At 37.4% G+C, this 25,135-nt stretch overlaps 1 protein-coding gene across 1 annotated transcript in view; it reads left to right on the top strand.

The window, feature by feature from the left end:
* The window catches only part of elapor1 (endosome-lysosome associated apoptosis and autophagy regulator 1), a 110,833-nt gene that overhangs the window by 70,639 nt on the left and 15,059 nt on the right, over window positions 1–25,135 (top strand). The window contains exons 12-19 of the mRNA XM_039747304.1: window positions 482–587; window positions 997–1,134; window positions 5,058–5,312; window positions 13,029–13,202; window positions 16,146–16,296; window positions 16,784–16,877; window positions 20,407–20,511; window positions 24,243–24,369. Coding sequence (XP_039603238.1) covers window positions 482–587; window positions 997–1,134; window positions 5,058–5,312; window positions 13,029–13,202; window positions 16,146–16,296; window positions 16,784–16,877; window positions 20,407–20,511; window positions 24,243–24,369 — 1,150 coding nt within the window. The remainder of the gene's footprint in view (window positions 1–481; window positions 588–996; window positions 1,135–5,057; window positions 5,313–13,028; window positions 13,203–16,145; window positions 16,297–16,783; window positions 16,878–20,406; window positions 20,512–24,242; window positions 24,370–25,135) is intronic.

Genomic DNA, 25,135 nt, shown 5'->3' with positions numbered 1-25,135 from the left:
CCAGCAGACCCCCATGACCCTGTAGCTAGGATATAGTGGGTTGAATAATGGATGGATAGATGGATGGATTTCTACACTTTGGATAATAACAGAAAACAAAATGCTTTTAAATTGTGTTCTTGATGCTGTGATCTAATACATTTTAAAAAGCAAGATGTCCTAATGTCACTTCAAAATAGTAGATATTAAATACATAATAAAGCATCATGATGGGGCTTTCCCTCTTTCCACTGTGCCTTTTTGCCTTTTTTGCTTTTTATCTCTTAATGAGTCTTCCTGTCTCCAATGCCAGCCTTGCACCACCTGCCATCACCCTAGACTGTAGATGTATAGATTTTGAACTTTCCCACAGTTGGTGTCATTTTCACCCTGATGATAGAGCAGGGAAAAAATAGCAATGTCTGCCTCTGACAATGCTTTTTCTTCTTCTTCTACTACTACTACTACTACTACTGACATCTACCTGATGCTATTTTAACAGATTTCCACATTCTGTGTCTGATGACTTCTTGAACAGTGAGCTGGCAAGGGTAACATTTGTCTTTGAAACCATATGTAGCGGCGACTGCAAGTTTTACTTTATGGCGGTAAGATCGTTTGTTCATTATTTTGTACAGCAGCTTCTGTAGTGGACACAATCACATACTGTAAAAGTGCTTTCAGAAAATATTCAAACATCATCACTTTCACATTTTATTATGTTGCAGTCTTATTCTAAAATCATTTTAAATTTATGTAGCAACATTTACAGAATAAATGTGGTATTTTTCAAGTTTTACAACTGGTGTATATGTTAACTTGTGCCACGTAAAATTGTGTTCTAAAGTGAAGTGTAAACTAAATCAACCACATTGATTATGTGCTGCCACAGGGTGCTGGTAGATAAAATACACTGGATGGAAACATTTTTAATACCTGTAAAACATCTGAGGATGTCTTTCTTGAACTGCTGATTATTTTTCATTATTCTAAGCTCCCTTCTTCCACTTTCCGCAGGGCACGAATGAAAGGCATACCAATTCAGTTGAACAGTGGAGTGACTCTGCTTTCAAACAGTCTTATACATACATTGTGACTTCTAACTACACAACAAGCTTTACCTGGGCATTTCAGCGTACAAAAAGCCAATCTATGGTAAGGTGCATGAAAATAATATCAAAGAATTCCTAGCCTTTTTTTTTCTTTGGGTGAAAATACAGAGGGAGAATGACATGTGAGTCAGTTCTTTGGTTTCCTTCCACCAAATACATTATTGTAACATATTAATATTGTTCTACCAACAGCATACAGTTAGAGAGAGAGAGAGAAGGAGAGGTTAATCACTAAGTAATCCAAACCATAACTGCTCAAAGCATAAGAACATAGAGCCACCAAGAAATTGATTGGCCATCTTCCTCCTGGAATGCTTTGAGTTAAATGGATGCCTACTTGAGGCTCATGTCTGCATTTAGAACCTAAATATTCTGAGGTCTGACATTCCTTTTGACACCAAGGGGTACAATTTGCATTTATTTATTTGGCTGATTCCTTTATCCAAGTCAACATAGAACATTTGAGATACAGTTTTTTCCAAATGGAACACAGGCAGGTGAAGTGACTTGCTCATGGTCACACAGTGTCAGTAGTAGCATTTGAACCCACAACCCACTACAGTACATTGCCTGAATGGAAGGCAACTGATACACAACATGTTTCACAAGCAAAGAGAAAGTGTTGGTGGCAGCAGAGAGCTAATTCAGGTGCTATTAAATAAATAGGGCATTACTTTCAACAGGGTGCCAATCAACAAAGGGGGACACTTTTGATGTATGATGGATAATGACAGTCTGAGTTAGAAACATAAGCAACAGTGCTGCCTAAATGCTACAGCAAGAATATGAAATACCACCTACTTGCATAATGGCAGTCATTCAGTACTATAATATTATGGCAATAGCACATACAGTATTTGGTTTCTCTTCTGTGTTAACATTTGATTGATATTTTTGTCCATGCCTGTGTGGTTTTTTCTGTATTGTAAAGAGGACAACAAAAATACTAAATTGAGGTCAGCTCTGGTGAGTTTCTTTTGATCCGTGGGATGTTTTTAAGGGTTACAAATTAACTTGAAATAGGTGGGTGTGAAGCATTTGGATCTCAATGCAGAATAACCTTGGTGAAGTAAGCATGACTGATGAAGAGTGTTTCCAGCATTGAAGGAATATACATCTACCAGAAACAAGAGTGTGGCTAGGGAAAACATTCTGCAGCTAAAAGAGAAAGACACACTTCCAATTATTTCTAGGATGTACTGATGGCATGAACTCTAATTATAGTGGACAATGAAGTTTTAACTTTCTGAACAGTTCTTGGTGTATGTATATTGTTACTTTTGGCCTGCTGATCACAAAAATCAACTTTAAATTTTCCTGTCAGATACCTTTCTATTGCATTTGCATAGTTTTGTATTTGAGACCAAAAATATTGGTACTCTACCACTATTTAAAAAGAATACTTATACAAAACAACTACTACAGATGGAACATGTCTGGTGATCTAAATGTAGTTGCATTGCTACAAGGAATGCAACTTGGATATATCAAATACTGGAATGTGACAGCCATGCTAAGGAGTCTTGCTAGGTTAAGAATAACTTGGCTGCATTTTGTTCCAGGACAGAAAAGTACATAAACCACGTGTTAACCCAACAAGAATGTTTTTGCTTCCTCTTCATATAAACCTTGGACTGATTAAGAATTTTGCGAAAGCGTTAAACAAGTAATTTGAAGGATTTTTTAAATTTTGATGCATTTGTTTCCATGAATAACTGGTACCAAGATTAAGGAAGGCATTTTTGTTTGAAGTCTGAAATGAGTTTCCTCCGCAGGGTGTCTGGGCTTTCCCTTAAAGATAGGGTAAGAAGAGAAGCTCAGTCATCCGGGAGGGGCTCAGAGTAGAGCCGCTGCTCCTCCGCATCGAGAGGAGTCAGATGAGGTGGCTCGGGCATCTGATCAGGATGCCTCCTGGACGCCTCCCTGGTGAGGTGTTCCGGGCACGTCCAACCGGGAGGAGGCCCCGGGGAAGACCCAGGACACGCTGGAGGGACTATGTCTCCCGGCTGGCCTGGGAACGCCTTGGGATTCTCCCGGAAGAGCTGGAAGAAGTGGCCGGGGAGAGGGAAGTCTGGGCCTCTCTGCTTAAGCTGCTGCCCCCGCGACCCGACCTCGGATAAGCGGAAGAGGATGGATGGATGGATTTTTGTTTGTCCACAAATCATAGAAATCATCAATGATAAGCAATTCAAAGAACTGCCAATTGGGCTGGTGTAAATCACATGGAAGACTTTCATGTATGTTGTTAAGAATTTTCTTGACATCTACAGAGCAGCAAACTATGTAAATCTGGTTGATAACATGCTTCGGGCATACAAAATCATGAAGTGAAATATTTTGCTAAAGATTAATTTTCTACATTCACACTTGGAATTCTTCCCTGCTAATCTTGGTGCAGTCAGTATTGAACATGGTAAAAGGTTTCGCCAGGACATTGCAATGATGGAAAAATGGTATTAGAATCCTTCAGTACTGGCTGAATATTGTTGGACACTGAAATGAGAAGCATCAGATGCTGAGTAAAAATGGAAATCAGGAGCAAAACAGTTTTAGCTCAGTTGAACTAATGTAATGTTTCAGCATCATTAAGTGATTAAACACGCTAAATTCAGTAAATATTAATGTTATATTTTTCAAAATTTCTATGTGCTAAGTCTGAAATTATATTTGGATTCAGCTTGAAGCCCACTATCATAATCATTAAAACATTTTTCAGGAAGCAAAACTTTTGAGAAAAAAAATTGTCCAGAGTTAATGGCAGGAGAAGTTGCCTGTTCAATTTTGGGAAGCTGTTCGTCAGTGGACTGCCATCTGACCATTGAACCCTCACAGTCAGGCAGGTCTACTTCATAAATGTCTTATACGCTTAAGACAGCATAATCAAACAGAGTGTTTTATGTGTTGTGTATGTTAGTTTGGTTAGTTATTATGGGGAGGCTTTACGGTAGAACTGTTTGGTTGTTAACTGTGATATTTCATTTTATCATTTTCCTAAATGCCTGTTGTTGCTGTGAACTTTACCAGGTAATCAAAGGACTGAGGGGCTGTATAGCATCTTTATACCTACTTTTAAAGTGTACAAATTCAGTGGTTGATCTGATACCTGTAAAATTCAGGATTTGCTGCAATATCACCATCCTTCATTCTAACACACATGATCCTGAGTGTTTACGTGTGCAACGCCATGACCAGCCACACAGTACAAGGCTGTTGCAGTAGATTCCATGCAGTCAACAATCCTGAATTGGCCTGCCAAGCTGTTAAATGAGGTGGGGGGCTGGCTCTCTTTCTCCTCTTTGTTCCTTTTGCCAGATGAGATGTTGCTTTATAATACTTGTTGTCACCCACAAGGAGTCTTTGTCTGAATGCATCATTTTTATCCCTCATTGGCGTATCATATGACTGAGTTAATTAGCTTCCTTTTTCTGTCACCTTGTGGTGTTGCCCTTGGATCCCCTGCTTCAGCAGATAATATTGATTTATGTACCCATGTACAGATGGCTTCTGGCTCCAAGTCACTCTGCAATAAACAGTCAGGCTTAAGCCATGGAGTATCAAAGTTGTTTTCACATCAGCTTGAGCCGAGGAAACTGCTCTATATTTCAAATAGCTGTATAGACTATGACATTACTGTCCCTTTATAAGACATTTATGAAATGCTATCTATTACAAATGTAATCAGGTGTGACTAGGCGAGCTGTTAAGGTGAACTTTTCTTAATCTAGGATAATTAATATTTTTACACTTTGTTATAGCCCAACAGTAGTCTGTGTCGCTGAAGCCAGCCTAACTATCAGACCAGTTAAACAAGAACCTCTAATGCTTATCCACTTCCAAGCTCTTAAAAAAAAAATTGTGGCCTTTGGAAACTTTTATACCCCTCAGTCACCTGATATTGATACAATAGTTGAAATGATCAATGATTGAAATATGTATTAATTTGTAAATGTTTATAATGTCTTTTAGGAAAGAAAATTCAACACTGACATGGCGAAAATCTACTTCATTAATGTGACAAATGTGGTAAATGGTGTGGCGTCACGGTGTCGTCACTGTGCTCTGGGCTCATCAAAATCATGTGTCCCCTGCCCTGCAGGACACTACATAGAGGTGGACACTGGTACCTGCCATCAATGCCCTTCTAACACTTACCTTAACCTGGAGCATCCATATGGACTCAAGGCATGTCTTCCTTGTGGAGATCACACCAAAAGCAACCTGGTAGGTGGAATGTTATAAACGTTTGGAGTCCAAATTCAGTTCTTTTTCATCTGTGGCTCAAATCTGTACAAATTGCATTTAAAATAAAAGGCATTCAGTTAGGCAGATATATTCTTGGGATAAAGAGAATATATAAAAAGCCGCATTTTTTTAAGAACTAATAGTTTCTCTCACAGTAGCATGTGCAGAGTTTAAACTATAATAAAAGCAATGCCCAGTATAGATAGATAGATGTTACTTTATATGTCCCTAGGGGGAAATTTATCTTTCTACAGAAGCTCAAAAAATATTATACAAAACAACAACAGCAAAATTACGAAAAAGTAAACTCCTGACTTGTCTGAAGCATCACTATCAGTAAGAAATATGTATGGAGTTACAGAGTTCTTATTAGACTTAATAGAAAGTAGGCCTGACCCTTCAGCCCTTCTCTGGTAAAATGGAGTGATTCATTGGTAGTGCAATGAACCAGTGTGCAGAAACTGCGGAGAGGGAGGTGGGTTCATCGCCTGATTAAATAGGCCTACAGGTTTATATGGTCAATAAATGGGGCACCCAGCAGGCTTGAATGTGATAGCCATTGTGGCAGATATGGCAGCTAATATGTAAATGACTGAAATTCAACATGAATAACTTGGAAAGACTCTAACTGCAGTTGATGGAGGTAAAATGTTGTGTCTTCAGCCCCAGAATAAATGTTTAAAGTGAGGTTGTTTGTCACTGCAGAGTTTAGGAGGAAATGATATAATGGCTGTTCAGCAGTTTTTTATTAATTCTAGGAATTATGAGATAGCCAGTATCATGATATATAATATGGCATATAACCATTAATTAATACGTATCCATCCATCTATTTACTGTAATGGCTTAAGTGATTCTCTGGGAACGTCATGCATAATGAAACATACTGTAATAGTTGAAACAATATCTTATAATTCATTCGTGAAAATAAAAGAAAAGGCCATAAGCCCCAATAAAGACTTGATCATTTTAAGTAGATTGTTGTAAAACACTTAAAGTTACAAAATAAATTATTTAATTAAAATTCAGTAATAATCAAGAAAACAAGACTAAAATAAAAAGTCCAAACTCAAAATATAGAGATTATTTGGCAAAAAAGGACAAACGCTAACTATAGCCCAAAATTCAAATATAGTACAGTAATCCCTCCTCGATCGCGGGGGTTGCGTTCCAGAACCCCCCGCGATAGACGAAAATCCGCGAAGTAGAAACCATATGTTTGTGTAGTTATTTTTATATATTTTAAGCCCTTATAAACTCTCCCACACTGTTAACATTATTAGAGCCCTCTAGACATGAAATAACACCCTTTAGTCAAAAGTTTAAACTGTCCTCCATGACAAGACAGAGATGACAGTTCTTTCTCACAATTAAAAGAATGCAAATAGATCTTCTCTTCAGGAGCAGAGAATTTCAGAGGGAGAGAGAGAGAGAGAGAGCGCTCGCAAAGAAAAGCAAACAATCAAAAAATCAATACGTGTGCTTTTAAGTTTGCCGTGGCATTTTTTAGAGGAGCGTTAGTATCTTCTAAGCAAACAGCCTCTGTGCAAACAGCCCCTCTGCTCACATCTCCTCCGTCAGGCGCAGAGAACGTCTGAGAGAGAGAGCGAGATTAAAGCAACAATCAAAAAATCAATACGTGTGCTTTTGTGCTTTTAAATATGCCGAGCACCGCAATAAAGCGGCATTTTTTTAGAGGAACGTCAGTATCTTTTAAGCAAACAGCCTCTGTGCAAACAGCCCCTCCATCAGGCGCAGAGAATGTCAGAGAGGGTGAGAGAGAGGCAGAGAAAAGCAAACAATCAAGCTCCGCGCGGGATGCATATCTTATAGCATTGAGGAGTTTTAGTTAATATGTAATACGTGCTCTGATTGGGTAGCTTCTAAGCCATCCGCCAATAGCGTCCCTTGTATGAAATCAACAGGGCAAACAAACTGAGGAAGCGTGTAGCATAAATTAAAAGACCCATTGTCCACAGAAATCCGCGAACCAGCGAAAAATCTGTGATATATATTTAGATGTGCTTACATTTAAAATCCGCGATAGAGTGAAACCGCGAAAGTCAAAGCGCGATATAGTGAGGGATTACTGTATACAAAAAGGGTCACAATTTGAAATTACAGCAATAATTCAGCAAAATTCTGATTTCGCGTAAGCCATCCTAATTCGGGGTGTTCATAGGTAGTGTTCTGATTTACTTCTTGAGGTAGAAGAACAATTGCATTAAATGTATGAAATATCAAAATGTGTGCTTCAATTTAATTGTTTAAAGTCTAAATATTCTCTACTGTTAAAGAATCAAAATAAAAAATAGCATCATATATGTAATAACTGAACTTGAAATAGTCTAAAATGATACTCCACATGCTTATATTTGAAATTTCTCATTTTTAACCTTCCATGATCCACAGCCTCGAAACAGAATAAAACAACACTCCATATGCCTACATTACCCATCCCCATTTTTTCAAAGTATTGTGAAAAGGAATAAATGTGACCTTTCTTATCCCATTAGGGGTTGAACCCTTGGGGTTGGTTGATATGACATGCCCAACTTCAAGTTCTTCTGATTAATTTTACTGAGTATAACTATCGCTTTACTTATTATCATAAAAGTGTAATTTCCTAAATAAAATATGTTCTCAAAATTGCCTAAAATGAGGATTTTTCAGGTCTATTGGGCCAAAATGGGGGAAAGGGGGTACAAATGAGGCAAACGTCTTGCATAGCTAGATATCAAGATGAGTTGAATGGCATATCATATGTGGGGTTTTTCTCATACCGGGGAGTCAGAAGATACTGCACAAAAAACTGAAGTGATTTCAAAGTTTTCATAAGAAATTCTTTTGAAGACATATAATCCAAGAAAAAAGAACAGGCCAAAATTTGAAGACACAATAGTAATTATTAAGTGATAAATGAACCACCCGAATTAAGCTCTTTGAAAATATGGACACTTTCATGAATTTCAGCAAACTCCTTGAAATGCTCCAAAGTCAGTGAAAATGTAGATATTAAAACTAGTTTTGAGTGGAATATAATGGTGCAATGGTCTTTTAATTGTCCATGTGGTTTAGAGAAGTGTCTGTCAACTATGTTGGACCAATTATTGTTTCCAAAAATATGACCTGAGCTGTGAGTCTGCAGTGCTGATCACTGTAACAGTGTGCCTCCCTGAGATAAGTTATACTCCAAGTCCAGAATATTCAGAGTCTTATCTCTTCTTGTGTCTCATGAGCTTTTATCACTATGGCTAACAAATACCCTAAGAGATATGGTGCCCATCACATTCTAGGTATCTGTTATGAGATTAGCTATTGACTGCTTGGCAACAAAAACTGCGAGTAGACTAGATTTGGGTTCAAGAATCAGTGGGTTGGCAACTGGTCACGTATAGTGGTTAGTTTCACTACTCAGGTACAATACAATACAATACAGTTTATTTTTGTATAGCCCAAAATCACACAGGAAGTGCCGCAATGGGCTTTAACAGGCCCTGCCTTTTGACAGCCCCCCAGCCTTGACTCTCTGAGAAGACAAGGAAAAACTCCCAATAAAACCTTGTAGGGAAAAATGGAAGAAACCTCGGAAAGGCAGTTCAAAGAGAGACCCCTTTCCAGGTAGGTTGGGCATGCAGTGGGTGTCAAAAGTAGGGGGTCAATACAATACAATATACAGAACAGAACAATTCCTTAAGACAGCATAATAATAAAAATTTTAGAAGTACGGTTTAACAGTAGATGATATGACATAATTAGGTTTGGATATTTTTAGAGTCCTGGAGACCTCATCCATCTAGCTGCCTCCCCATTTGGCCATGCCACGGCTGAAACGTTGCTCCGATGAAAGGACCCCTCTTTCCCATTATTCCTGTGATCCTCCATCAGGGATGACTTTACCATAGGCAGGCAAACAACTTGGCAGGTGGGCGTGGCACCAATGGCCACATTTGGGTACCGAGAAAAGAAACAGAATAGGTGAGGGTTAGTATTCAAATATAATTATCATGTTACTTATGTTATAGTGCTAATGACTAACAACAGAGATGCAGTATGTACAGTTAATCAGCAGCTCTAGTCAGGATATGCTAAACTGAAGTAGTGAGTCTTCAGCCGGGATTTAAAGGCTGAGACCGAGGGGCATCTCTTATGGAAGCAGGAAGACCATTCCACAGTTTAGGGGCCCTGTAACTAAAAGCTCGACCTCCCACTGTTATTTTATTAATCCTTGGAATCCTAAGCAGACCGGCATCTTGAGATCTTAATGTGCTCAGGTTTGTAAGTCATGATAAGTTCAGACAAGTAAGCCGGACCTTGGCCATTTAATGCTTTATATGTTAAAAGGAGGATTTTGAAATCTGCCCTGAACTTAACTGGGAGCCAGTGTAAAGATTTAAGAACTGGGGTTATGTGTTCATATTTTCTGTAGGCTGTATAGAGAACAGTTTGAACAGCCAGTGAACACCGCATTGCAGTAGTCAATCCTACTAGAGATAAATGCATGAATTAATTTCTCACAATCCTGTTTATTTAGAAAGCGCCTTAATTTCCTAATATTTTTAAGATGGAAAAACATGTTTTGGACGACTTTGTAATATGCTTTAAATGACATGCTAGAGTCAAAGATAACTCCTAGATTGCGGGCTGATTCAGTAAAATTAATTGGGATTCCAACTGAGTTAAATGACGACAAAATATTGCTGTGATCAGCGTCATTCCCTCCAACAATTAACATCTCTGTTTTATCTGTATTTAAAGACAAGTAGTTCTCATTCATCCATTCCTTTAATTCACTAACACAACTAATTAAAGACAACATCGGAGAAACTTCATTTGATTTAAATGAAAGGTATAACTGGGTGTCATCTGCATACGAGTGAAAATTAACATTATGTTTCCTAATGAGAGATCCCAGTGGAAGCATGTAAAGTGAAAACAGTAAAGGTCCCAGTACTGAGCCCTGCGGACACCATATTGAACTTCTGTGTATAATGATGGAGTACTGTCTGCACATTTCTGTACATACTGGAATCGATTTGATAAATAAGAACTGAACCAAGCGAGCACGGGGCCTGTAAGCCCAACATCGTTTTCTAGCCTGTACAGTAAAATAGAATGGTCAATGGTGTCAAATGCTGCACTTAAGTCCAACAACATAATTACAGTGGAATTTCCTTCATCAGAGGATATCAGAATGTCATTTACAACCCGTGTTAGTGCCGTTTCTGTACTATGACCAGTCGAAAGCCAGACTGGAATTTCTCAAATAAATTGTAATGCGTAAGGTGTGACTGAAGCTGACTGGCGACTACTTTCTCTAGTATTTTAGAGAGAAATGGTAAATTTGAAATAGGCCTATAGTTATTTAGTATGTGTGGGTCTAGGTCTGACTTTTTAAGTAAAGGTTTAATGACTGACACTTTTAGTGCATCAGGTATGTGCCATGCAGTAATGAACTATTGATAACGGTTAAAATAGGCGCTGCAAGAACATCCATTGCACTTATTACTAGTTTTGTTGGCACTGGATCTAGGGAACAAGTAGTGGGCTTCATTTTAGTAATTAAAAAGACTTCCTGGTGAGTTACAGGATTAAAATTATTAAAGTGCTGAATGCAATGTGCAGCAGGGTCTGCTAAGCTAGTATTTGGTTTGTACTGTGATGCTGAGATCTGGGATCTTATATTTTTAATTTTCTCATTGAAGAAGTTCATAAAGTCTGTACTGCTAATATCTGTTGGTATTTTGCACTGTTGATCTGAATTCCCATTTGTTAATTTAGCCACTGCTCTAAAAAGTACCCTAGGATTTTTATTATTGCTATCTATTAATGTAGAATAGTATTCTGAGCGAGCTTTAAAGAGGGCTTTTTTATATTTATTTACACTCTCTGTCCATGCAATTTGAAAGACATGTAGCTTTGTTGTTCTCCATCTGCGCTCCAGTTTTCGACACTCTAATTTAAGAGCTCGAGTATTTTCATTAAACCAGGGAGAGTTTCTATGTGCTTTGATCACTTTTGTTTTAGGGGAGCCACTGTGTCCAGAGCATCTCTCAAGGTCACATTATAATGTGATATTAGCTGATCTAAATTGTTTTCCACATTTAAATTTGATGTTAACTGATCTAAATGGTTTTCCACAATTACACTCGACTTACTCAAGGTATCTATAAATTTTGAAGCAGAATTACAATCTAGATGTCGCACTGTCTTTGTTTTAATCTGCGAGTGCGCTGGCATGGGCAGAACTAAATCAAACGTAATTAAGAAGTGATCGGAAATAACTACATTTAATGGAGTAATATTTAAATTTTGAATTTCAACTTTGTAAGTTATAATTAAATCTAATGTATGGTTATGATTATGAGTTGGACCTTTGACAATCTGACAAAATCCTACTGAATTTAACAAATAAGTAAAACATTTGCTAAAAGTGTCAGTTTCCACATCAATGTGTACATTAAAATCCCCCATCAGTACTACGTGATCATAATTTATAGCCAAATCAGACAGAAGGTTGCTAAATTCAGTCATGAACAATGAATATGGCCCTGGTGGTCTGTAGACTAGCACTATAATTGTGTACTGTGTATAGGCCCATCTGACTGACATGTTCAATTTAAACATCATTCTTGAATCGACAATCATTGCAAAGCATGTGTTATGGGACCATCAAATATGATAGGTGACCTTCCCAAGATGTGCATGACAAAATTGTGAGGAGATGAATGTTATTATGAAGCCTTTAGTTGCTGAGCTTCTTAGTGTAATTTCTCAAAAAAACTATGCATAGTAACAGACGGGGCCAGCTCTAATCATAAGCCAAGTAGGCACAAGCCTAGGGATTCCTTGACTTTAGGGGCACCAAAGCCTATCCAAGTGCCTCCCTTACCCGTACTGTAATATGTAACGTGCCAGTCTCCAAGGGGGATGAATTCCCTTCTCTTTAATTTTACATGTATCTGTGAGCGTGCCCCGGTCTCCTAGGGAGACCAAACTCACTGTTCAATGTCACCTACGAATCATGGGAGATTTCACTAACCACTGCCATGTATGTTTCTGCCAACACTGACTGCAAATTTCTCTGTGGCAGACTCTACTAACATTAAAAATATAGATGCAAAAAAAGCATACAGCTGAATTACCAAGGATTTTACCAGCAGCAAGAATAATGTTGAAACAGGAACTGGAAAGAAGGCCTTATGGTCAAGTCTGCAAGGACTTGCTTCACCTAATGTACCTTACATGGCTCAAAAGCCTCCCTACACAGACTAGCTGTTGGAACCAGGATAAAAACATGGCTTGTACAGTGGACAAAATAAAAATAGTCAAACAGCAGGTATGGCAAGCTGAATTAACATTTTGAGATTTTAAAATGCATTTTAGATATATTTAATGTATCTTTCATAATTATCATGTGTGATTTTTTTTCTTTTCAGTTGTAGTGACAACTGAAGAAATCAAATCTGAGGTGCACATACTGAAATCACACATCAAATAGTGGTAACATAAATGTAGCACTTTCATAGTTCCAGAGTTCCCAGCTTTATCTAAACTCAGTCTTTCTATGTGGACCTATCTAAGACAAAAAATGAGTATCCCTGCTATCATACTTTCTTCTTCTCTTTTACCATTGTTCAAAATTTCACATTCGCTGGTTATTAAATCCTCAACTGCATATTTTCATTTTTTCAGATGCAGACAGCGTGTTTCAATGACTGTATATTTGAAGTAACTAGACAGGAGCAGCTGTTTCACTTTGACCTTAGCCTTTTATCCAATGGCACAACATTTCTCATGGGCCCAAGATTCACATCTAGAGGCCTCAAGTACTTCCACCAATTCAGCCTCAGTATCTGTGGAAACGAGGTAAGTGTAAACAAAGAATAGAGAGCCAGTAAAACAAACCATAAAAATGTAGTTGTGGAGGAGAATATTTACAACGGAATATAATAGTCCTAATTTCTAGCATATCAATGTGTTAGGTGGTGGCTAACACAGAATTAGTTGCTTTGCTGGTATTGTAGATACTTCTGACTTTGTTCTCACTGCTGTGCAGCAGAATGCTCATTTTTAAAAAATGCATATTAATATCAGAGATTATCTTTCTTATCCCTTTTTAGGGTTCACATCACATTCACATCTAATACAATCAATACCTTTTGTCATTGTCATATCAGTCTATCTGTTCATCTGTCCGCGTGAACCATCTTGGCTCCCTGTGAACTGATTTTGCTGAAATTCTGGCACAATTATTTTTTAAGAAAATTTGTCAGGAAAGTTCAGTTTTTCTTGAGATATCACAAATAGATCACACTGCTCATATTTGTGAAGCTTCAAACCATCCAACTGAAAAGCATTGGTGAATTCATCCATTTTAAAACAGAGTAACATTCTGTGCGACTTCCAAGTACAAATTAGTTTCAAACTGACCTTGTGAGGGGGTACTTCAGCGTGAATATTTTCTTACTTACCTATCTGATAGCCATTCCTGATGGCAAAATAGATCCCAAATACAAATTAGTCGAATGCTGGGAGAGGTGCCCATACAAGGTGCTTGCACACCGGTACCCTTCTCCTGTTGCTTGAGATAAGTTAACTGTAAAAGTAAAAAAGGAAAAAATAGTCATCCATGTAAATATTCTGAATGAGAATGGGAATTATGCAGTTTCTGTATACACAGAGTGAACAAATGAATACTCAGTATTTACATCACATTTAAAACACCCTAATAGCTGTTTTATCTCCACATTATGATCATTTAATATTTCTGTAATGCTATCATTTATTGGCAAAACTTAAGGCTTGCTGTCCATTGTGGTCCAAAGCAGCGAAGAATTGTAAAACTCCATGGGGTACTTTTTTTCGTTTAAGAAGTTTGAACTGCAGTTATTTGCCAAACCTCCACAAGTTACAATCTCCATCATTTTTACTTCTTGTAATATAGAAACTGCTGGTTATAAAAGCTGTTGAGCAACCACAAGCCTGTCCGAGCCCCTTTTTCACTACATGACATTGTAAAGTGCTATTAAAACACATGGACTTAATGTCATCTGCTAATGCTTATTACTTTTATTGCTTAAATTGACTCACTGCTGCAAAAATATTTAATATACATGTAATAACTGACTCTTTAGAGTAACTACAAATTTTTAAATCTCCAGGTTTATCAGTTAATAAAGTCCCTGCATGCACCTGAATGTTATATAATATGTACATTTTCTCACTTGCTATTCACGTGATTTACTGAAGATCTGAGAACCAGAGTAGCAATGACTGAACACTGTAAAGGAAAATTATTCTTTACTGTATATCTTTTTTTTTTGGTCACCAATGGTTGGATTTATCTAATTTTAGGACTTGGTAAGTACTACTGTACATTACTAGTAATGTTCTAATACAGTATGTACAATCATACAATTTAAAGAGCTTTATACTTGATGGCATTGTGATTAATTGTGGTTAATTTACTGGTGCTTGAGGCACTTCCAACTAACCATTCATTTATTTTCTGTGCTCTCGGACCTTTATTTACCGTTACAAGACATCAGGGAAATGAAAGAAACTCATCATCATCAACTTTGAGAGTTTTAGCTTGCCTTAAGTATTTCATGTGTAGCATAGCTCAGCTTACAACACTACACAGCAAAGCCACCCAATGCATGTCTGGTGGTCAACCAATCAAGGTGGACACCCCTCACTCCTCTTTTCAGATCTCTACATTGGCTCCCTGTAGCAGCAAGTATTAAGTTAAAAGGCTTGATGTTTGGCTTATAGAATTTTTACTGGGACTGTTCCAATGTATATGGAGACACTTGTGAAGTCCTCTTCTCCTTCTCACCCACTCAGGTCTGCTGATGAATGGTGTCTGATTCAAATCTCAATCCAGACTCTCTTTGTGCGTTACTCCTATTTGATGAAATGAAAAATGAAACTCGCCTCCATTTGAAATTTTGATTTCCACATTGTGTTTAAGCAGCGTTTCTTGAATTTCTGTCTAACTGATACTGGCTGGTTTTTGTGTAACTTGCTTGCATTTTGTTTTGAGCTCTTAACTTGTGATTATAAAGTTTGTAACCTTGTCCTATAGCACTTGTTCCTAAGCAGTCCTCCAGACTGATGTTTATTCTGCATGGTTATGTTGACCTCTTTTGTGAGGTGCTTTGGACAAAAGTGTCAGGTAAGCAAATAAATGTAAATACAAATGTATCAAATATTTTGCTAGCCTCGTCACAAGGGTGTCATATCTTTACTAAAAGGTGCTACTGAGGAATATAGAATTACATTCACAATAAAAACCTTGTGCATGGTTTGGACCCCCTGCTGCTCTCTACAGCCAGTGTTCACTCTCGGTCTCAGACTTCTCCCAGGTTTCTTTTCCTCTGTTTTCTACCGCTCCTGCACCTCTTTCGAAGTCTCTGTAGCACTGCCTGAGGTCTCCAAGTACAACTGATTTCTTTATATTTAACAGTTGGTGGAGCCTCTTAAATGTATAGCGCTTACTGCGCAGGCTTTATTCAATCCATGACATAATGAATGAAACTGCTCCATTCATACACATACTGTTAGTGCAGATCACACACTCTACACTTTCCAAAAGCTTATGTTTACTGCACCAAGTATCAGGAGCTTTGTGGAAAGTTGTGCATCATCTATTATTTCTTTGCAACATCTGGTTCAAAAACAAACCACAAATTTTGAACTTTTTAGTTGAAAAGACTTGTTTTTTCCCATTAAGTCTATGTACTATATACAGAATTCACAGTCTGATAAACATTGATTATATTTAATATGTACTTCATATTTTCCTAGGGAAGGCAAATGGCTGTCTGCATCGAAAATGTCACAGAAAGTCGAGGAATCCGGTCTTACATCTGTCAGTCAACTATTTTACCGTCAGAAATGAGGGGTGTGAGGAACATCATTTCATCACAGCCTTTCAGCCTTGCAGATAGACTCATAGGTAGGACTCACTTTGTAAGTTATAAATGGGCACCAGCACTTGGCCATTAGCCAATGATTTGAACTTGGATGACCTGGAAATCCATGCCGAAGAAGCTGACTTGGGGTCTAGCCAGAAAAGCAGAACGTAAGCCACACTGTGTACTGAATGCAGTGTAAGAACTGTTAAATGATACAGTACAGTTGTAAAATGACATTTTAGCTGGGAGTCACCTTCACAACTACACTTGGAAGAAAAAATGTATTTTATTCTGAATAACATTTTGCCCTAAAACTCTCTTTTTTATAGTTTTTTTTATTTTTATATTTGCTTCTTCATGTACTATATAATTTCTGTTGTTTCACTTTATATCATAAGTGACTAACAGTTTTTGACAAGGAAGATAATAATGGATATTAGGTATTGATTTATAATTATGGTTCTGTGTGCACTAAAAGACATTTAAGAGACCGTGCCTATTTATTTATTTTGTTCCTCTGTTATTTAGGTGTCACAACTGAGAGCACTTTCCACAATATCTCCTCACCAGATGACCTGTTTCCTGGTAAGACTGAAGTGCCCGACATCATTTTTTATTTCAGGTAAGTCAAAAGCCAAGCAAGAAGAAAGGCAATGATTCTCAGTCTCTTTATCTTTTAATTTCTGTACAGACTCAGCGTCCACCTGTTTGTCTGCTAATGTCCGGTTTGTTTGAAAGTACAATATGGGTGATTGGTTAAATAGCATAGTGCATGAAACATATCCTAACAGTTTCTAAAGTTGTTTTAGGTGGTAAGTAATGATACAAATCTCTTAGATCCCAGATCATGGTCATGGGGACCCTGTGCCTATCCTGACAGTATTAGGTGTACAAAGTTATCCTGGTTGGGGCACCAGTCTGTCACAGGGAACACTCCACAAACACACACACTCACTCATACTGGGACAGTTTAGAGTCACCAGTTAACCTCAGACACACGTTAGGAATGTGGATAGAAAATTGAAGAACCTCGGAGGAAACGTACATATAGACTCCACAGAGACAGGGTCTGAATTTCAGACCTGGTCACCAACAAGGCAACTGTGCTATCCCATGACCCACCATGCTGCCCATTATGCTTAACTGTATATTACTAATTTGCATTTTTGTGTCTGCAATTCCTTGGCCTTTTTCTTTTTTTTATATATTTTTTTTTCTATTTAAAACCATGCAGGAAAAGGTGTTTATGCAACTGATGTATGTTTTCACACTGGCTGCATACTAGTTTATCTCTAAGCACTTGTCATCAAGTTTATAAGCTTCATAAATCAACCAGAGATATTTTGGAAACAGTTTCAAGCATTAACTGCATAGTATAAAGTGCATCAGTGGTCACCAGCTTCTCTATTTCGAAGGTGTTTATAGCTGATTGATAAGCTTAATTTGAGTTTTTGCTTACCTTTTAACCCGCTGTGACACCATTTGGTCTCGGGTTTGTGAAATTCATTTAGAATTGTTTATCTCGTCAGAAGTTATGAGTTCTCAGGTCTTGTGCATGTGAGCTGCCTTCAGCTTTCAGTCACCAAAACAGACTGGATTAGCCATAAGTACAACACCTAATGTATGTTGAGTGTCTTGAAGGTCTAACAATGGACAGCATGTGTGGCTTGTTAGACATAGTCAGAGAAGAAAGACTGAAGTCTAACAAGAGCAAAGCAAGGAGATGCAGTCGAGTTCAGACAAAAGATGTGAAGTATAAATTAAGGAAGAGAAGGGACAAAATGGCAAGGAACAAAGAATAAAACCAAGAGGTCATAAACAAGAGTGACTAAAAGAACCTGGAAAGCTCAGGAGGCTAGAGAGAAATAAATGAACAAGTGATCAATAAATTTGAGGAATATGCTTAAGATACAACAAATCTACGTGGGCCACAGGCAAAGCCAGTAATTGTTATTAATAAGCAGTGGCACAGCACACCGGAAGTGTGGCTTGGTTCAGGGCAGACACAGTATGAGACACAGTAATTGTTAACAGAGCAAGTTAAACATGTACCAAACTCTACATTAAGAAATGTTAATTTTCTCACTAATGATCAAACATGATAGTCCATGAAACCTTTTACAACACTTTGATAATATAATATCGCCAGAGTCCAATGTTTATTCTATAAAGGCCTGGCACACTTGTAAAATACTGTTGCTTAAATTGAGTATATTCTATCTAGAATTGTCCTTCATTCATTAAAAAATTGAACTATATTAATTAAAAATATTCATTAAACTGTCATACATATAATTAGGGCTGTGAAAAGTTACAAAGACCCTGTTAATGCACAAGTCTTTAAGGGTCTTATTACCATATGATGCAACATATTAAATCCTGCATATTTTAGTGAGAATGAAGGTATGATTGACAGTCACATTTCACTTCAACTGATAACAGATTCTCTGAGGTCTAAACCTCAAGAGTTTTGCTTTGTTTATGGCAGTTTACATGGCCATCCACTGAAATTGGCACCCTTGGTTAATAAAAGTAAAATGGATTGTAGAAAGAATAACTTTATTGTTTATCATCTTGCTCTTTCATTTAAAATGTAACTTTTACTTGATGTAGAATAATTGAAAGGAAAAATAAAATCTCATCATGAAACAAATAGTTTTTTCAAATATATGTGCACCCCTAGAAAGTCACATGAGTAAACGTTGACCAAAGTATACTGTATTTCCATTCATATTTTATGTTTAGAAATTCATCTGAGGGAACCGGAACACTTAATGGTCAGCCATAACTTGCTATTTCATTCGGGTGTAAATATTTGGTGAGACACTGGCTATATTCCTTTAGCCATCCATGACATTGGGAAAGACCTGAGAACACAGTAATGATGTGTGAGAAAAAGTATTTGAGCTGCAGGGATCAGCAAACTGCTAGTTGAATATGCTAGTTTCCACTGAAAGGGCAATAATAAATAAGTTTAAAACAACTTAAGATCTTAAGAATCGGCCAGGAAGAGGACGTGTCTATATTGACGCCTTACCCCATGAGGAGAATGGTTAGAGTGACCAAAGAATCTCCAAGATCACAGCTAGTGGATCGCATACATTATTTGAGCGTTGTCATCAGAGCGTCTCCAAAAGTATGATCAGCTACATATCCACAGTTTGTTTGGGAGGGTTGCCAGAAAACAAGCCTCTGCTGTCATCAAACAACAAAATCAGGCACCTACAGATGTTACTGGAACCTTCAGTTGGACTGAGTCTTATGATCAGAGAAGACGAAAATAGAACATTTTAGCAAAAACACCAAAGGTGGGCAGGCATGCAGAAAAATACCTCAACCCCACTGTGAAGTTTGCTGTTGTGGGACTGTTCCTTTGCTAAAGGTCCTGGGCAACTTTTTAGGATACATAGTATCATTGACTCGAAGTATGAGCAGATATTACTTCAAAACCTGATTGCCTCTACCAGGATATTGGTCCATGCCCAGCAGGTCAAAGATCCGATACACACCTCAAAATCAACACAGAAATGGTCCTGTGACCACAAGAATCAAGCTTTTATCATGGTCATCCCAGTCCCTTGACCTAAACCTCATTGAAAACCTGTGGCATGAGCTGAACAGAAAAGTCCACAAGCATGGACTTCAAACTATGAAGATCTAGAGTGATTCTGTATGGAGGAATCATCTTGGGTCCCTTGCTATGTGTTAAGTATTTTAAAATAACATTCAGAGCTGTTATTTTGGCAAAGAGGGATGTACAAAGTATTAAATGATAGGGTGCCAAAAATGGTGGCATACATACATTTCAGTAAAATATATGTTTTATTATAAAGAATTTTCTCCTTTCAGTTATTTTACTTCAAATAAAATTTAGATTTTTGTTAATATTTGGATTGAAAGATCAAGAGGAAAAACAGCCTATTTTGCTTTTATTTACTAGGGATGACAATACTATTGGAGGACAAATATGACTAAGGGCACACACAATATAACATTCTGGATCTCCATGTCATAGTAATTCATGCTGGTATTTTTTTCAGAGCTTACTGTACGTGTATCATTCCAGAACTTCAAAGGATAAGTGTTTATGTGCCAGTAACAGCATTATTTATAGCTATTCTCCCAGTGACTGTATGTTTCGGGCATTGCAGGTCCAATGAGAGGACTCAGGCTTGTAAAGATGGAAGAGCAAGTGCAGTCCGGCTAAGATGTGATCAAACAGCGGTGGCCGTAGAAGGAACTGTGAGCCTTCCAAGGTATGTGTCACCAACCGTGAGGCATTTATTCAGATTGTGTTAGAAAACAAGTGGCTGCAAAAAGACACCTTTTTTTTTTTTTGCAGATTCTTGTTTCTATGAAATATGCAATATGTACAGTGTCATGAAAAAGCATTTGCTCCTTTCCTTGTTTCCTTTGTTTATTTAGTTTTTGCCACTGAACATTTTGAAGTCTTCTGAGTGAACAAATCAAATATTTTTTTGTTTAATTTATTGAATAAACAGTCTCTAACACCACCTTACACTGTGTAACAAACCAAAAGAGGCTAGAGAAGAAAGGCTAACAAGCTGCAATTATTACAACCTGACCCTTCTTATAATTCAATATCGGTCTTATACATCACTGTGGAGGAATTTTTGCTACTTCTTCCTTGCACAACTGCTTTAATTCCGCAACACTGGTAGGTTTTTACACTGCGTCTAGATCTAGACTTTGAATAGGCCAGTCCAGCATTTACATTTTGCTTCATTTCAACCATTCCGATGTAGACATACTTTTTGTTTGTTTGATCATTGTCTTGCTACATCAAATGAGCATGCTCCTTATTAATTCATGGCTCCTTCAATTATGGCAAGTCCAGGTGCTCAGGCATCAAATACACCATCATACTACTATTTCAGCGTTTTGACTGTTGGTATGGGGTTCTCATTTTGGAATCTTTTCTCTGTTTACATTACCTTCTTCCATTTCTGGGATCATCCAGGTGCTTTCTGGCAATGAGAGATGGGCATTTACACTCTTCTTGGTTAGCAGTGGTTTCTAACACTCTCCAATAAAGCCCATTTTTGCAGATGGTCTTTCTGATTGTGGAGTCAAGAATGTTAACTTTTCCTGAGGCAAGAGAAGCCTGCAGTATTTTATTTAGTTTTTTAGGATCCTTTGTGACCTCCTGCATGACATCCTGCATCCTTGGTGCAATTTTGGCAGGCATGCTACTCCTGAGAAGATTCATTAGTGCTTCCAGACTGATAGCTATTATAAACTTTTTGTCAAGAATTTCCTTTGATTGTAGCATGATGTGCTTGTTAAATCCTTTGCTGACAACTTGATTATAAAGGTTAGAGTCAAAGGAAGTGGAGTTTATATGTAGCAGGGCTGGCTGTGATGAAGCCTACCTGGGTGTCTTCAGCTATCTGTAGTTATCCCTTGAGTTTGGCTGATTTAAGTAAGAGACAGTTATTTTTTTCACACAGTGCTAGTTGGTATTGGATAACTTTAATTACTTAAATGAAATATGTTAAAGATATGTCTGTGCATTCAGGAGACTTTTAACTAATAAGATTTTTGTCTGAAGACATGAAAATACCCAGCATCAATATTTACGGTAAAAGGGCAAATCATGAAGGAGGTGAAAATATGGTTCACAGCATTGTATCTGAATTCTGCTTCTATAGAAGTGTGAATGTGGTAATCTGCATCAATTTTAGTCTCACTGTGCCATAGTCTGTGTGTAATTTGTGTCATCCTCTTCTGCTCTATCATTGCTTTAGGTAATGCTTTAGCAATCAGTAGGTGACATTTCTAGAAACATTCATTCTGTACACTATGGAAGCTGAACTTCAGTTAGGAAATTATCTAAATAATTTATTACTTATTTTATTTTAGAACAGACAAAGGGTGTAAGTCAAGCAAAAAATATTATAACAGCTCTCAGCTGTGACCTATTCAGTCGTAAAAAGACAAAAGAAGTCAATATAGTTGAGGTGGAGGTCTGCTATTGAACAAGCATCTGGTGATGACCTCTGTGTGGTGTCAAATGTCCGTCCAGGGTTTTCATATGTAGCATCTAGCTCCATTCGAAATGCGGACTCCCTCACTGTGTTTAAGTAGCATTTGAAGAATTGCTTGTTTGGTGAATGTCTGTCTAAAAGCTGTAGTGAGAAGTTCAGCAAAATGACACCTTTTATTGGCTAACTAAAAAGATTACAATATGCAAGCTTTCAGTGCAACCCAGGCCCCTCAAGACAAGGGGGCTCCTCACCCAATAGCCACTCCCCACCTGGCAGCACCTGTGAAATACACCAGGGCAACCCTACAAAAGCAGACTCTCTGTGGTGCCATACAGGTGTCCAATGGGGGACTCACCAGAAGGAATGCTGCCCTCCAGTGCTTTTCACTTGCCCTGGACTCAAAACTGAGAAAGGGAACACTAACCCTTCTGACTGGAACAACTCAGCTGTGTCCATCCACTACATTGACCGCTCAGGCAGGTTAGAACCTCCCAATTATCTCTGCTGTGATGACAGTCTTGCTAGGTCTTCTGTCACACTGACTGATAACATCCATTATTTTGACTTCCCATCCAGGTAATGTTGAATCCACCTTCATTGGGATACCTATCCATTTACGACACAGAAAACTAATTTTTTCAAACTACAAACATTTCCTTTTTAAACAAAATTTGAAAAACGATAAGGCATCTTAAGTAAGTGAAATAAGTATCGTAAATAGATGGCTGAAAAGGCCATGTAGCCATGTCCCCATGAAGGGTAGGTAACCATGTCCACCTAGTGATTCACAGCATCGTGATATCCAAAATCATTGAATGATGCCATAATCATCATGCAATGTCCAGATGGCCATAAAAGTAAAAGAAAGCAAAAAAATACAAAATAAAATAAAAAATAATAAAAGTTGTGATTTCCATTTCAATTGTGACACACCACAAACTGAAAACTCAATTGAAACATGTAAGACTAAGAAATGGTCATGGCCCTGATGGTGTCTCTTATGCTTAAAGTGTCAGGATTTGAGATGGCTGTGTGCATAGTGCAAAATCCAAGGTTTTCAATAAATCTAAAAACTGAACTGAAGTTTTTGGTTTTATTTGCTGGCACTTATTAACTTTTTTGCTCAAAAATATTTTTTCTTTTTCTCCTTTGTGTATTTTCATCCTTCTCCTATGTCTGTGTTTGTCAAGTTTTGGCCACAATAAAATCGCATCTTGGATTTCCTGATTTTTTTTTTTTTGTCCTGACTACAATTAAGAAATTCCAGGAGGGGTTGTTTTTATAAACTGAATAAACTGTTTTATCTTCCTATGTGTTGTGTACCCTTTTAGAGCGTTCTGGTCTAATGTGCATTTTTGGAAATGTATACTCTAAACTGCAATGTTTTGAAATTTCAAGCCAATGGTTTGATCAAATGTCAAAGGTTACTGAAGATGCAAACCCCTCATCAAATCTTTACCTCTTAAAACTAAATTCCATAATAGCATTCTAACAAACTGTAAAACTATGCAATGAAAATAAAAACAAGGCAATACAGTATAAGAGCATAAACAGTATAAAAGTTAAAAACTAAAAATAATGTTGAAGAACTGCCTCAAAATAAATTCTATATGAGAACATTTTTGTGCTGTATAGTACTTTCAGTTATGAAGAGACTGATTTCTCAAAAGCCATATGTTAAATATGAAAAGAAGTCACAATGCTTGGAGAAAAAAATAAAACAACAAAACACAGCCAGACAAACTATTAGTGACCACAGTTATCAGTGCCCTACCAAACAGCATGTTCTCCTTTTGCCCCTCATGGTAATCCCGGTATAGGATTTCAATCTTTATGTCATTCTTTGCATCAGTAGATGATGAAGCTTGAAAGCCACAGCAGATAACTGTTGGGAATGTGGAACTCTGTAGTTGAAAATTACTTTAACATTAGCTGCTCACCCTTTTTCTATTTTTTTTTTTCTTTTCTAATAAACATAGCAAGTGTCCAGAAGGTACATGTGATGGCTGCACATACCACTTTCTCTGGATGACAGCACATGCGTGCCCTCTTTGTTCAGAACATGATTACAAAGAGATTGAAAGCGAGTGTGTCCAGGGAGTCCAGGTAAGAATATTGTTAGATATGGTAGCTGTAGTTGGAAAGTTTTGTTTGCATAATTCACCTAGGCCGGCTCTAGCATCTTTGCTGTCCTAGGCAAAGTTGTAAATGGCTGCCACCCTATCCCTAACAAAGCCAATCATTTGATACTTTAAATGATATAACATTTTCATAAATGTAGAATTATTGTTATTTTATCTATTGATATATTATCTATATAGCATTGTGGTTAGAATCTGTTTTTTTAAATGGACTATGAACTGATTTATATATTTACATTCATGTATGCATTTAATATGACCTATCATATATAAAGATCAATGTGAGTATGTGTGTTTGTTCTTTATGCACACATCACATTTTGCCAGGAAGAGACACTAGACTACTTTGGAATGTAAAATTTTGACCTTGAGGGTACCTCTTTATTCCTTTTCACTACAATGAGGTTTGGGCACAGAACCTAAAGAGGGTACATTTTAAGAATCACAATTTATAAAATTTAGATAGTTCTGCTTTAAAATGACTTACACAGGGACCACCATGTGCTGCTGTGCTATCAGGTTATATATGTGTTATAATGAATTTCACAATTCGTGATAAATGATGCCAAAAAAACCTAGCAGTTTAAAACAGATACTAGGTAAGTTTGACTTAGCATTTTAGTAATGTGTAATATGTAAGCACAAATATTTAATAGAGATATATACATTTAACAATATACTATAATAATCAGTCAGTCAGTCAGTCATTTTCCAACCCGCTAAGTCCTAAC

The sequence above is a fragment of the Polypterus senegalus genome, chromosome 3 (assembly GCF_016835505.1).
Source record: "Polypterus senegalus isolate Bchr_013 chromosome 3, ASM1683550v1, whole genome shotgun sequence".
NCBI classification, from domain to species: Eukaryota; Metazoa; Chordata; class Cladistia; order Polypteriformes; family Polypteridae; genus Polypterus; species Polypterus senegalus.
This window is presented reverse-complemented; position numbering and strand designations above follow the sequence as displayed.